Source organism: Crocodylus porosus, unplaced genomic scaffold, assembly GCF_001723895.1.
Source record: "Crocodylus porosus isolate Cpor-Errol unplaced genomic scaffold, CroPor_comp1, whole genome shotgun sequence".
NCBI classification, from domain to species: Eukaryota; Metazoa; Chordata; order Crocodylia; family Crocodylidae; genus Crocodylus; species Crocodylus porosus.
In genome coordinates this window covers 69,180,082-69,195,608 of record NW_017728943.1, presented here as the reverse complement: position 1 = coordinate 69,195,608, position 15,527 = coordinate 69,180,082, and the positions used below count along the sequence as shown (strand labels likewise).

The 15,527-nt window shown below is 41.4% G+C and overlaps 2 protein-coding genes across 4 annotated transcripts in view; both read right to left on the bottom strand.

Moving 5' to 3' along the window:
• LOC109319066 (protein FAM177A1-like) overlaps positions 1 to 3,936 on the bottom strand; it is a 4,439-nt gene extending 503 nt beyond the window's left edge. The window contains exons 1-3 of the mRNA XM_019548579.1: positions 3,599 to 3,936; positions 656 to 811; positions 3 to 58 (exon numbers count right to left, since the gene is read on the bottom strand). Of these exons, the coding sequence (XP_019404124.1) occupies positions 3 to 58; positions 656 to 811; positions 3,599 to 3,625 (239 nt within the window). The 5' untranslated portion in view covers positions 3,626 to 3,936. The remainder of the gene's footprint in view (positions 1 to 2; positions 59 to 655; positions 812 to 3,598) is intronic.
• A 7,580-nt stretch (positions 3,937 to 11,516) lies between these two features.
• The window catches only part of BROX (BRO1 domain and CAAX motif containing), a 23,874-nt gene continuing 19,863 nt past the window's right edge, over positions 11,517 to 15,527 (bottom strand). For all 3 annotated transcript variants that reach the window (XM_019549517.1, XM_019549516.1, XM_019549515.1), the window contains exons 12-13: positions 14,679 to 14,838; positions 11,517 to 13,747 (exon numbers count right to left, since the gene is read on the bottom strand). In XM_019549517.1, coding sequence (XP_019405062.1) covers positions 13,661 to 13,747; positions 14,679 to 14,838 — 247 coding nt within the window. In that variant the 3' untranslated portion in view covers positions 11,517 to 13,660. The remainder of the gene's footprint in view (positions 13,748 to 14,678; positions 14,839 to 15,527) is intronic.

Here is a 15,527-nt window from a genome sequence, read left to right as displayed (position 1 = left end):
ACATCGATGCAATTCGAACTGCCCAGAACCACAGATACAGTCCCCAGGAGAACTCGGACTAAACAGCAAAAACAAACAGATAAAAAGAATGCTTAGTAATCTTAGACAGACTGAATTAAACTACAAAGCCAGATTCATCTATGAAATTCCCCTGGAGATTAATTTGGCTGATACTGCTTGCAGTGTCAAATGATCTGCCATCATGCAGGGAAGAAAGCTAATTATTACATAAACTCTTGACATAAACTGCTGTTGTGTCTCACCAAATCCAATTGACTTACAGTAGTAGCCTAACTGTGAATCTATAAAGCATCAGGCTCCTTTATAAAGCTGGTTATTAGTACAGCAAACACAGATGACAGCTGTGCAACAGAACATGTAAAGGATCAAGTTTTGCAAACATGTAAACCTGCAATAATCTTTTATGGGACTTCGGGGAGTAAAGTTGTTCATAAAAGTTTAAATACTTGCATGATAAGAACCAAATATAGTAACTTTTGAGTTTTTCCATAGCAAGATACTTGTTACGGCTTAGAACATAGCACAATATAGCATTTCATAGCTTCAAAGGTCTTTACAAGTACTGCTCATCCTTGCTGTACTCCTCTCTAGACCCCCCCACAAGTTTTCAATACAAGCCAGGAAGCAGACTCACTGTGTCAAGAGTTTGATGCTCTTCCTCCTCTTCTTCTTCCTCAGTGCTATACTCTTCCATAGTGTCACCATTTGCAAAGTAAATGATCCTCCTTGGAGATTTTCTCTCTCCCCTGCCTATATTGTTCTCATTGTGCTGGGAGATGCTGTCTTCCCCCTGCTCATCAGAAGAGCCCCACCAGAAAGGTGATCTTAGTCTAGTTAGAGGACAACAGGGGGCATGTCTACATGTGGATCAATGCTCTGTAGTTTATGTTTAGTACCTGTAAAAACAGGTACCAACTCAATATGTATAACTGGTGCTACTGTGCAGTAGGCCTGTGCAAGTCAGCAGCGATCCAATCTGGCTTCGGATCTGGCTGCTTCGGATGGAAGTGATCTGATGCAGAGCTCCAGACTGGGTTTCCGCCTCAATCTGGCCAAAGCGAATCCTATGCTTTGGAGCTGCCTTGGAGATCCGGCCATAGGGTATAATGGGGAATCAATGAAATATCTGTAACTTTGTTGTTTTTTGTCCAATTTGGATGAAACTTGCAGGGATAGTAGCTCTGCTGAGAACATGAAATCTACCAAGTTTCAAGAGGATCGGTGCAGGGCTTTGGGGGGAACTGTACCCCAAATTCTTGAAAGCTTAACTCCTGTCACGGCTGTGTGTTACACTACATGGGGGTCAAAACTGCAGGTGTGGTAGCTCTTACTGAGCCCACAAAGCCTGCCAAGTTTCAAGAAGATTGGTGCAGGGGTCCAGAGGGAACTGCCCCTCAAGCTGTGGAGAAGCCAAACCGGTGCCATGGATGACACTGCATATGCTAAGGTGCAACGGGGTGACAGCTGCAGGGATGGTAGCCCCTGCTGTGATGCCTGCCAGTGGCCGAGGAGATTGGTGCAGGGGGGTTCTGGGGCCCTGTGCCTCTGGCTGCTGACAGACAAAACTCGTGCCAAGACTGCTTCTGTCTTGGGGCAGTTGATTGTCTGCATTGATTCTTTACTCTCAGCCTGGTTTTGTAGGTGCTAATTGATGCTTGTTAAGTTGTTATGTAGTAGCTAGGGCCTGTATATTGAGCTGGTCCCTGAGTCCCTGACTGAATCATGATTGATTGATTGGTAACTGGAAACACAGCAGTTTAGCAGCCAAATCTGCAGGAGTGTCTTCCCTCCCCACGCCAAGACAGTCCCACAAGCAGCCATGGTACCAGTTTTGCTTGTCCCCAGATTGAGGGGCAGTGCCCTCCAAACCCCTGCACCAATCTTGAAACTTGGCAGGCTTTGTGGCCTCAGCAAGAGCTACCAGCCCTGCAATTTTGACCCTCTGTGTTGTAACACATAGATGTGACGGGAGTTTTGCTTTCAAGAATTTGGGGTGCCATTCCTCCCAAGCCCCAGGACTGATCATCTTGAAACTTGGCAGGTTTTATGCTCTCTGCATAGTATACCACCCCTGAAAAATTCATCCAAATCAGATAAAAAACAACAAAGTTATAGATATTTTATTGTTTCCGCTATGGCTGGATCTCCGAGGTGGCTCCGAAGCGCTTCGGGAAGCCAAACGAGGCAGCGCTTGGACCCGGATGTGCTGCTTTGGGTCCCAAGTGCCCAAAGCTTCTCTGCATCCAAAGCTCTGTCCAAAGCCTCACACGGCTCTACTAAGTAGTAGCATTGGCACATGCCTTTTTAGTGATGCTAATGCCCGGCAGTCTGTTTCTACGGTGAATTAGCACAACAGCATGGCTTTTCCTGTGATACGCTAATGCACAGTAGAATTAGTCTCCTGTGCATTTAGTATCTACTGTAGATGCACCCAGGGTATCTTAAATAGTGGTTTCAGCTTCCCATCTAGCTCTCAGTCTTTGGAATGTAAGGGCTGCGCCTCAGTGGAGATCTCATTTCTGTCCTCAAAAGTTGAAAGGAGTCCTGAATATTTCTTTTTTGGGAAATAAGAGACAAGAATCAAGTCCAGACATTATAGGAGCTACCAAAACTTATCTGGGGGCACTACCAGACTTCCAACTCTTGAACAAGTATGACTGCTGGTGTCATCAAGAGGTCTTCTACTGACCTTTGAACACCTATAGTTTTTCAGGCATTAGGCCAGAGTATGCAGTGAAACCTGAAAAACTTCAGAACAAAAAACAAGATTCAAAAGAAATAAATCCTGCAACAGACAGATCTCAGACTCTGATCTTGCAAGATGCTAAGTGAATACTCTGCAGCATGCTGTTTTTCAAATAGTAATATTTATATGGCTCCCAAGAGAACACCAACAGTTGTGCACATTTGGGTCTGAGGTCCCCACTCTGAAAAACAGACACTTGATACAGACAAGGGGTCCTAATTAGCTTTTCCAGTGCTGGCATGTTTTGCCCATTTTTATTAGTTTTCTCTTTAATTGTTCTAATTCTGGGCCATTCAGATTTAGTCAGTAGTTCTTACCCCAGCAAACTAACATGTGCATTTAAGAAAATTAATATTTCATAATTTCTAAAACAGGTCTATACCAAATCCAAGTCAAGGTTACTGATAAATATCAAATATGTGACAAGTTCTTCTTAGTTTAAGAAGTTCTTCTAAAATGCATTCTCTTAGTCAAAGATACAATATTTAATTTTTATTTAATTTCTATTTCTTCCGTCTGTATATGGGATTCTTCAAAAGACACATCTCCTATGTTAAGTAAGAAAAGTTAGTTTTATATTCTGCCAGCTACTGTTCTCTTTCCTGTTGTATTCAATCAATCTAGACCAATCAACAATAAACAAACAATGCTATGAGATAGTTATTCCAAACTTATCAATGGATAATACTGTACATTAGTTCAAATGATTGTCCCTAAGTTTGAGTTTTAACACTAAAACACTTTAAGAAGCTAATAGGTTCAAATAAATAGTTTACAAAAGGACATAAATGAGTGAAATGTCAGGCAATAACAAATCAAAAGCAAACTCACCTGTATAATCTCTTTGGTGTCTTCCATCACATAAAGAAATTACTTGTCCTGAAAATAGCTTTTGTACTAGATAGGAAACAAAAACTAGATACAGGACACTAATGATCCTGTGAGAAACCAATGTACTGAAAAAAATCACCACTGCCTTACACCACTGTCCCGTACCATTGCCCAGTCTGCAGCAAAGCAGGAAGGGCAGGATGTGCTTGTCTGAAAGGACTGGCTGTGTTTGAATTGTAGGCAGGACCTTTTTATTTGTGTATCCAGCAAAAGATAAGTAAGTAGTGACCAGGTGGGGTGGCAAAAGGAATGGGCAAGGTCACATTAGGCAATACTCTTCGGGGATATACCTGTAAAAACTGGCCATTTTTAAAGCAGTTTTCACTTCTTGAAGTAATGCTTCAGTATTCTGCTTTCTGTACTATGCATTGCTATCAAGCCATCTCAGGCTTTGCAAAGTTACAGGGCTAATATTTACTCTTTCTAGCAAAGTGAGGGAGCCAAACACCATGAATGAATACAAATGCTGCCACCTCCTGGCAATTTAGAGAAAGAACAGCACATAAATAATGGCTAAATAATTACCATAGGAAAGGTGACATTGTAACAGATAGCTCCAACTGTTTAATTATTTAATTTAATTGGAAAAATAGAACAAGCAACAGTTTAAGGGATTGTATGAATTTTTAAAAGTTCAATCTGTTATTTGATAAATGCAATTTGTTAATGAATACCGTTTAAAATACCAGGTTACAGATATTAGAATCATAGGGAAGTTAGGCTAGGAGGGCTCTCACAAGGTCATCTTGTCCAGCCCCTTCCTCAAGACAGGATTATCCTTCACAAAACCATCCCAGCTAAGTGTCTATCCCAACTTGCCCTTGAAAACTTCCAGGGATGGAGATTACATAACTCTTCTAGGTAGCTTGTTCCAATGCTTGGCCATCCTCACAGTCCAAAAGTTCCTCTCGATATCCAATCTAAATTTCCTCTACTGCAAGTTGAGGACATTGCTCCTAGTCCTGTACCCTGCCATCACAAAGAAAAGCCCATCTCCATCCTCTGTATAAACACTCTTCAGATATTTCAAGATTGTTACCAAATCCCACCTCAATCCTCTCTTCTCCAGACTAAACCCAGTTCTTCCACCCTTTCCTCATAAATTTGCCTCCCAGACCCCTAATCATTTTTTTGTTCTCTGTTGGACTTTTTCCAGTCTGTCCACATCCTTCTTGAGGTGTGGGGCCCAAAACTAGGCACAGGAGACCAGATGAGGCCTTACTAGTGCTGGAGAGAAGAACAATCACTTCCTTTGATTTATAGGCATCACTCCTGCTAATACAACCAAGCACAAGGCCTTTTTGGCAATAAGAGCACACCAATGGCTCAGATTCAGCTTATGGTCCATCGTGACCCCACAGGTCCTTCTCTGCAGTACTGCAGCCTAGCCAGGCACTCCCCAGTCTGTATTTGTGTATGCAGTTATTCTGTCCCAGGTACAGGACTTTGCAACTTGTTGAATCTCATCTGTTTGACTGTGGATAGTTGTTCCAGTCTATCCAGGTCATTCTGGATCCTAACCCTACCCTCCAGAGTATCAACTCCACCCAACATAGTTTCATCCAAAATTTTGCTAAGTGTGCACCTGGGCCCATCATCATTAATGAAGATATTAAATAAGGAGAGACCCCTAGGGAACCCCACTTATACCTGTTCCCAATGAGACATTGAGCCATTGATGACTAGTCATTGAACACAATGATCTAACCAATTATAGATCCACCTTACAGTACTTTTATCTAGTCTTTATTTCCTTAGCTTGTCAATGAGAATGTTAGGGGAGATGGTGTGAAAAACCTTACTAAAGGTATATTGTATTCACTACTCTCCCCCTCCCTACCCCTAGAGCCTTTCACCTCATCGTAGAAAGTAATTAGGTTGGTCAGGCATGACATGCTCTTGATGAATGTAGGCTAGCTGTTCCCAATTACCTTGTTTTCTTTTAGGTGCTTCATGATAGATTCCTTAAAGACCTGCTTATTGTCCCAGGTATTGAGGTCAGACTGATAGGTCTTTAATTTCCTAGATCAGAGGTTCTCAAACTGGTCTGTGGAGCACCACTGGTCCATTCAGGTGGTCCGCAGAAAGGTGACCTAAGGCTAAAGCTGATAAACATTACACCCGACTTCCAAAACCTTTGCTCAAAGAAACAGGCACATCCATTGGATTAGAAAGGTAAGACTACTGATATTAAAATGAGATGTGTGCTTTGATTTGTAGAACAAAAAGAAGCTTATTAGGTGGCCCACCGAGACCCTTAGCAATTTTCAAGCGGCCTGCGAATAAAAGTTTGAGAACCACTGCCCTAGATCCTACTTCTTCCCTTTCTTAAAGATGGACACTATATTAAATTCTTGCTTCAAGTTTTAAGTTGGAGCCCTTGAAGGTTTTGATAGCAAAAATAAGCTTGTCTACATGGAAAAACGATACAAGTCCTTCAAATGCCACAGGTTGCTGACAAATGATGATGATGGGCATAGAAGGCTGGATGAAATCAGAATCTACTCTGGAAGTGATGATGACTTGCATACAGAGCTCTTACTGGCCAAACAACCATCTTGAACATTGTATTTCTTAAATTTCTCATCCCATTCTCTTGAAGTCTCAGTGCCTCCCATTGACATTTTCCTTGGCACTGCAAGTTTTTATGGAGAGTTTAAATGTAAGGAATAAGTATTAATAAGAGTTATATTAACTGTGAAGCTTCTGATGCCATAGGTACAGGAGAAAACCATTTGGTCTCACCACAGATATCCTCCAGCCCAACAGCAGCAGAGTTTCATAGTTGATAGGGTTGGAAGGGACCTGAGCAGATCATCATGGTCAGGAAAGAATGCTAGGATCAATCAACCCTGGCTAGGTGTCTATCTAATCTCCTTTTGAAGACCCCCAGGGTAGAAGCGAGCACCACTTTGCTTGGAAGTTGGTTCCAGATCCTAGCCATCTTGACTATGAAGTAGTGCCTCCAGACATCTAGCCTGAACCTACTCTCAATCAACTTGTGGCCGTTATTCCTAGTTACTCCGGAAGGTACTTGGGGGAACAGGGTCTCTCCCATTCCCCGCTGGTCCACCCCCGGTAAGCTTATAGATGGCCACCAGATCCCGCCTCAACCTTCTCATGGAGGCTGAACAGGTTCAGGTCCCGTAGCCTCTCCTCGTAGGGCCTGCCCTGCTACCCCTGATCATGCGGGTGGCCCTCCTCAGGACCCTCTTCGTGTTGTCCACATCCCTGCTGAAGTGTGGTGCCCAGAACTGGACACAGTACTCCAGCTGCGGCCTGACCAGTGTTGCATAGAGGGGGAGGATCACTTTCCTGGACCTGCTCATGATGCATCTGTGCATGCATGACAAGGTGCGGTTAGCCTTACAGACCGCATCCTCACATTGGCAACCTATGTTCATCTTTGAGTCAATAATGACTCCAAGATCCTTTTCTGCTTCTGTGCTGACAAGAAAGGAGTTCCCCAGCCTATAGGCACGATGCTGGTTCTTGCTCCCCAGGTGCATCACCTTGCACTTGTCAGTATGGAATCCCATCCTGTTCTCATTCACTCACCCCTGTAAGCTGTCCAGATATAATTGTAGATTGTCCCTCCCTTCTAGCATGCCCACTTCCCCCCACATCTTAGTGTCAAATTTGAACAAGGTACTTTTCACCCCCTCGTCCAAGTTGCTGATAAAGACATTGAATAGTACGGGCCCAAGGACTGAGCCCTGAGGGACCCCACTGCCTGCATCCCTCCAGGTCAAAAATGACCCACCACCACTACTCTGTGGGTGCAGCTCTCTAGCCAATTTGTAACCCATCTGACTGCCTAGTTTTTAATGAGAATGGGGTGAGAGACAGTGTCAAAGGCCTTCCTAAAGTCCAGAAATACTACATCCACCGCAACACCTACAGTTCTGGATGTGTGCGCGCATGTGTCTGTTCTGGGTGTGTGTGTGTGGTTCTGTCTCTGCTATCCTCTCTCTCCTCTTTCTCTTATTTGTCTCTCTTTTCTCTCTCTCATTGCAACATGTTCAACAAAAAAGGAATACACAACAAAAGGTAACATTTATGATTATTAAATCTACTAATATGCAGTGCATCCCGTCATGTACCACCCCCCAGCCCTCATTTTGTTTTTCTGGCATGCTGGCACTCTGGCACCTTCCAAGGTAGACATTGTGGTTTTTTCAGCACTGCGGCCAAAAAAGGTTGCCTACCCCTGTTATAGGCAAACTAAATCAGAGATGTATAGGATAAGCTTTCAGTGAAGCTTCTTTCAGAACTTCCCTAAGGTCAGGGTGATCATACATTTTGGACTAGCTGGGATAGTCCCAGATTTCAGAAGCTAGTCCCAGACTGCCAGTAAAAATTAAAACAAGTGTCCCAGGCATGGGGCAAGGAGGTGAACTGGCAGGTGTGCAATAGGAAGTCCTAGCAGACAGCATTGTCCTAATAGGTTAGCTTGATTAGTGGAATAACTATTAAAAAGGGGATTGTTAATACCTGGGTCATTAACAGGCTACTGACCTCTTAGCTCCCTGAATAGTAATATTAGTAGTACCCCACCCACACCTCTGCCTGAAGCAGTGGAATGGGGTTGCAGTGTCCTGAATTTTACATTGTCCTATATGGTTAGCTTACCTAAGACTCCTGCCTAGATCAGTAGTGTACTTTTTTTTTTTTTAAGACGACCTAACTGATATAGATCAAAACTAGGGCTGTGTGAAATTTTGATGGGTGTTTTGTTTCGAAGCTGTTTCGACTTGTTTTGAGCTCAAAACAGCAAAATCTAAAGGAAACAAAAGGCCTTGAAACTGCCCATTTTGTTTCAAAGCTCTCAAAACGTTTCTAGTTTCGAACACAGCTTGCTTGCAGCTAAACGGAAAATAAGGGGGAGCTGCTTTGATATTGACATCTAGCTCCTGGTTTGATTCCCCAGCTCTTCACCGACGGCACAGGCCTCTGATCTGCACGTGGGGTTCCAGCAGCCTGCAGTGGCAGCCTGTCGAAACCCAGCACACAGATCCAGGCACCCACACCTCCTGGAAAGAGCAGGGGGGGGGGGGGAAAAATCGACTCAGGAGCCGAGGGAATGTTCAGGTGCAGCTGCCGTGCAGGTGCTGAGGGGCGGGCAATGCCTGCTGCCCCCTGCTGTGTGGTGGGCTCTGCCATGAGCCAAGGCCCTAAATTGCCACTGCTAGAGCCAGTGAGTGCACTAGCTGCGAAGCATATGGATGACAGCATGCTGCTGCTGCTGGCTAGGGCCAGCACCAGCACCTGAGTCTGCTCAGCACACCCTGTGCCAAGCACCAAGAACTCAGTGCTGGCACTGACCTGTTGGCAGTACCAGCTGGCCGTCATCCCACATGCAGATCTGGGGGCCCACCCCCAGGAGGGCTGCAGAGCTGTGCCAGACTCCTCCCGGGGTGCAAGGCCCCTGGATCTGTACGTGGGATGACAGCAGGCTGACGCTGCCAGCAAGTGATATTAGTTTTGCTTTGAAGAGTTTGAGGTGCAGTTTCACAGAAAACCATGCATCCATCTCCATGAAACTCAGCAGGCTTCATGTCCTCAGAAGAGGCTACCATCTCTGCATCGTTCATCCGAATCAAGCAAGAAATAACAAAGTTATAGGTATTTTCATGATTACCCATTATAGCCTATGGGAAACGAAACGGAACAGTGCTTTGAAACAAAACATGTTCCAACTTCCGTTTCAAAGGGACAGAAATGATGCTTTTTTTTTCCCCCCACAGCCCTAATCAAGACCTGGGCAAGAGTTCTCCACAACACTTAGAATGGGACCCTACACCCACAACCTGAAAAATCACATACTTGCAATATATAACCATTAATAAAAGGAAACCTGGAACCATGTCTTCTTCTGTCACCTAGGTTTACACTGCAAGTTAACCAACACCTTAGTTCTAACAGAGTTAAGCTCTGTTCTCTCTCTACTTTCTTCCAGTGCTGGCTCTGCGAAGTGTGGTTTGGGGGGGGTGGGAATTAAATTAAATTAAATTCCGCTCAGCTTGGTATTTAGAAAACATACACAAAAGGATAACAATGACACCTGCCTGTAAAGAAACAATGCCACTCTTGATACACTTCAAAGAGTTTATTTTATACATACAAACTGAAAAATACTTTTTAATTTTAACAGTGTTCCCATCAAATCTTATTGGTATCACACTACTGCCATTAGTACAACAAAACTGGAGGCAAAGGATTATTTACAAGCATGTTGTATAGTACTGAAAATGCAAGATTAGTTTCTAAAGTGCAAAAGTTGGCTATACAGTAATATACAGATATGGATATCTACTTTCTTGCTTAGACTACGACCAGGTAGTAGTGTCACAGCAGACAAGCCAAGTATTTATACAGATACATCAATTACTAAATCCTGCCTTCAGACGCACTGACAAAGCTCGTACTGAAGCCAGGTATCTGCATCCAAGGGCCAGATTTAGTCCTTTAGGTCTAGAGTTACATGTTAAATAAGAGCAAGTTAACTATTTCATGTAAACCCAGCAACAAAGAATATGAATGAGACACTCCTCATAAGTGTATTAAATGACTTTAAAATAGTTTTCCTATAAGGAGCTTTGTATTGTTTTGCTTTTAATAAGCCATTAAAGATTTCCAGTGTATACATTTCTTTTTTAAAAAAGGACAAACACACAAAGGACTCAATGTTCAGCTAAGTACTCTACCTAGGTGTCTGCTCTGTGACATAATTTTGCCCCCATTATAAAGTATGAGCACAAGTAGGAGTTAGACAGCTAATATTTACATCATTTTTTGAGGGCACTGTTTGAGTGCAAAATTAACAGCCACAGAACAGAAGTCATAAAAAAGGCCCTAATTGTAAGAGAGCAGATGTTGATTTTATTATTAAAAAGTCATCTTATGAACCTGACTTTTTAAAAAAAAAAAAAAAAAAGTGCTAGAGGAAACCTTTGCTATTTTTTATATATATTTGCAGGATATATGAAGCCCTCAACCAGGTTTTCTAAATGCTTGAATACAGAGAACAGGTAATGCAAAAAAAAAAACAAAACTAAAACTAAAAAAGGAGTGTCTGTATTTAAATACCTTAATAAAATCTTGCACTCTGTGAGAAATCAACAGTTGTGCATCCAATGTCCAACAGCATCTTATTCTTACACTTTGCAGGTTAAAACGTTTTAATTCTTTACCCTAGGAAAAAATCTACCACAAAGCTTTAAAATGCAAATAAATCAATGGCGTCTTGAAAAGCAAAAGTTCAGATGAACTTGTTTATTCCCTTTATCAACTTAAAGGGAGATGGGCTTTGCTTAACTTGTCATGGTTACTAAAACAAGTACTGATTGAGAGCAGCACAATATTACAACTAACCTCATAAAATACCATCACTTAATGTTCAGATTGCATATAAATCTCAATCAAGTCTCTTGATTTCAGGAAGTTATAGAGATAACAGTGCCAGCATAGTGTAAACTGCAAGTTTACAGAATAAGTTTTTGTAGGAAAATGTTTGGGAAATCAAAGTTTGCACCAAAGACCCTCTCTACATATTTGGGTAGCTGATGAAACATAAATGAAGAAACATACATTTCAGTATACTAACGGTCAAAAATACCAATGCAATTCACATTAATGTATGCGTGCACAAAATACATTTAGGCAACTCTGTGCTATACTTTACAGCAGATATACAAGGGGTGAAAATCTGTTTAATTTAAAGATTTCTGCCTGTAGAAAAACACTAAATACAGGTCAACTGACAATAGAAAAGAATCACTGAGTACATACTGAAAGTTTAAGATTGAGCATGGAGCTAATTACAACTCATCCATTAAAAAGAAAGTTAGGCAACTATAGAAATATTAAGCTTTATTTATGGCAGTGATCCATTTTTGTCCTGCTTCTAATATTCCCTCCCTGCTTCCAGCTAAATTGGCTGCTGTAATTACACACAGGACTGAAATTATATTGTCAGCAAAACAACCCTTGACTAAGGGTTGAATACATCTTGACTCCCCTTCTTCAGTACTTTGTGGGGGCTGGCAGGGGGTGTCCACATTTTGGGAAACAAACTTTTCTCCAGATTCTCTGCAATGCCACAGCTAAGCATCTTGTAAGATGTAAAAACAGAAACTCTTTTGTTCTTATAGTCTCTAGGGGAGAAACAGATTAATGTATATAGAACAGACAGGAGAAGGGTAAACCAAGTACTGAATTTTGTGTTTGCTTTCAACATAATGCTTACTACTACCAGGATCCTTCTTTTTCTTCACAGAAATCAGTTGCCTAGTTTGGTCCAGCTCCTGCGAAGACTCCGCTTTCCATTTCACAATCATCCTCTTACTGGATAACCTTTTCTTTGTTCCGTGGGAATGTAGCTGTTATGGGAGGTCCTGACTTCTCAGGTAGCTAGATCCAGTCCCACTGAGGATTATGAATAAAGAGCCATTCAACAGGACTCCTTTGAAAGGAAAGCTAGTGCAGACAGCAGAGCGTGGGGACATGCTTTTACAGTAACCTGTAATGCTGAGAATGTAAGATGCTGTGTTTTACGTAATCTGGAGCTCTCAAAGCATAAAACTTTCAATCCTAGGTGTGATGATTTACAATGATCAAAGCCTGAAGGACACAAGCACCTGGCTCACCAGGGCTGAAACTGTGTGCCAGATAATCTGATCACTTGCAGATGGAAGTAATGTTTTTGTTGCCGTAGTTATTCTGGTCTCCCAAGTACTATCAAATGCCCACAAGACCAAAGCTACACACACTAATTTCTCCAAGAGCACATGCCTTCAACAGTGGGGAAATTATAGAAGTGACGAGTTCTTCAAATCATTTCCCTCTTTCAGACAGCAACACTTCATTCTTACTGAAGGCTAGATTTCAACAACTGCTCTTCATCCAGGGGCTAATTACAGGTAGGCCTTGAGAAAGCTGGGCTGGAGATGCTCCAGTTTACATCTGATGTTAGTGAGATCTCAAAAGAGAATGCCTTCTGCGTACTACTAAAATGTCTATGCTGTCTTACTTACTCTCCCTACTGCATCATACCAATATGTCCCATACAGAAATGGAGCAATTATAGTCTATTTAATTATGCTTATGAACTAAATGTATTTATCTGAGGTTCTGAGAGGCCAGAACTTTACAAAATATTTTAACCTCTAAAAATTCTACAAACATGATACCATAATACATTTTAAAGAGCTTTTCTACTTGCTTGCTGCTTTGCTTTCACATGCTATAAGCAGACTAGCAACCTGACACTAAAGCACATAAAATGAAGGAACAGGATAGAAAAAAACATACCATTCAAGAAGCACCTTCTTAAGAATTCAGGCACATGGAAACCCAATTTAGGTTGGAAAAAATACTGTCTAGTTGCATCAAATGCAGTATAAACTGTTCTGGTTATGGAGAACTTCTAAAGAAGTTCTGAGACAGTGATTTCACTATAGAAGTTTCCATGTGAATAAAAGCAAAAAAAAAAAAAGAAGAGAAATTATTTTTCTCATTCATCGGTAACAATAGAATAGTAACACCACAGAATGTTAAGCCTTTGTGGTAAACATGACTAAATCAGTACCATTTCCTGTCAAACAAAAGATATGAATCAAAGTTTATGCTATATAGATTATCATTGTGGAGAGGAACCACATTCTGACTTTTACCCCCAACAATTCTTTCTTTCTGTGCTATTCTATGTACAGAAGCCAAACCCTAGTACTACTGGTTATAGATGAAAATCTCTATAGAGGCAAAGATGACAATCGAGTCCATTTTATGAGGTACCAACTAAAACAAAAATAAACCAGATATAAATAATTTTCTTCTACCAATCCAGTCACATTGCCAATCAAGACAGATGGCTATTAAATATTAATTTACTGAATTTATCTTTTGGATTAAAAAAGACAACACAGAATATGGGATCCTAAACAAAAGCCCCTTAAGTCACCAAATACAGCTTGTGGCAGGAATTCCAAATACTTATGGCATTTAAGAGATCTGACATCCACTGTCTTTTTGAGGCTTTATATCTGGTTCTTTCAGAGGTTTTACTTCTTCCTCTGGTTTTGGCTTAGCCTGTAGAAAAGAAGAGAGTTTGGAAAAAATAAATGTAAGTCGTGAATGCAAACTCCTAAGTTCTGCACAACATATCTATGTTGAAGCTGTGCAGACTATAAGCTATTCTTTTCTGCACCCTCAGGGCTGTTTTTAAAAAAAAATGAAGGAGAGAGAAAGAAAATTGCCAAGTTTTCTCGTCACATCAGCTTGAAAAGTACAGTGTTTAAATCCAACTAGCTTATCGCACCTACTAAAGAACTGAAATTACACTGCATTAAAGCACCAGTGGCATTCAAGCTAACTAATCCTTCAATTCTATCTGAGGAAATATCAAACAGGAAGATTACACAGCTAAAAGAAAACAAGGAAACAATGTAATTTTTCAGCTGTGGACCAACCAGAGTTGTCCAGGTAAGAAAGAGCAACAAGGATCCAATGCCACCGCTCTAGGACCAAATAACTGAGTGCCCATTGTGAACTGGCAGTACTTGGCACCAGTTTGTACACAGGTGTGACAAAGTTTAAATGAGGCCTCAAATAAAGAGAACTCTCAAAAAGGACAAAATAATGAGGACTGGCCAAAAGACAAGTGGCACATATTGTATACATGGTATACTCCTGTTCTAGGATGCTCTTCAGTACTGTCAAACTATTAAAACACAGGTGGATTAATAGACTCACCTGCTTCTTTTTAATAGACTTTTCTATAGCATTAACCCCAAGTATTTCAGTGCCTGCTAAAATGTCACTGGCTACAGCTTAACATCCTAGGAAGGCTGAAAACAGGATTCAATTTGCCTAATCTTAAACAGTTGAACTGGTAACCTGCATCCAGAAGGCTGGTGGTCTTACTACTAAGCAGGGAAGACCCAAGGACCTAGTGCCAAATATGCACCACACCTGGGACGTAGTTGAGAGGAGGGAGAGAAGAAAGGTAAAATGTTCTTACACTCTCATCCTTTGGCCTCTTAGTCAGATCAAATGCAGCAAGTGACTCTGGGGTCCAGTGTGCATCCAAAGCAGGAAATTCAAAAGGAACAGGTTCTACCAGGCCGTAGTTTGCTTTCAGCTCTAGTTGGGGAGCTTCTGGTGGCACTTTTTGGAAGTAACTAAGACAGAATTTAGTGTTTTATAAACACAGTAAATAAAGCTTTGGAGAGATTATTTCAGATTTTCAGTTTACCCGCAGAAGTAAAGGAGAACACTTCCCCACTTACAAAAGCATCCTACTATTATCACTGTACTAGACCCATGTGATTTAAAGAACCGAACAATATTCGGTTTAGCTGGTTTCTCAGAGGAGTCACAAGCCCACAGGCAAATTCCCATTTGTACTCTCACCCATTTGCTACTGTGGCCCCTATCACTTTAAGAGGGTTTTCCCCCTTTTGTTTTAGTGGGAAGAGATACAAATGCTACTTCTGTTTAAAGTCAATTAAAATAAAAATGAAAATCAGAGATACTAATGCCTCTCAAGAAAGGTGATGTCAGTATATACTACAGTGGCAAAAGCCCAGATAGATCAAATGACTGGTTTCTTACCCAATGCTCAGTAAACCACTATACTGTCATCATGGCATGAAGAGTCATTGAACAGGAGTTGGCCATGTGACAAATTACTTTTTTAAAGGGACATGAGCTAGCGTTAATTTCTATATGTGCTATTGTTAAAAACAATGATTACAATTACTATAACAGAAGGAGAGTAAGAAAAATTACTTTGACTAAACATCAAATACTGTCTGATGCACATGAATGTCCCTGCTGCAGGTGTCTTTTATACAATAAGGGGGGGGGG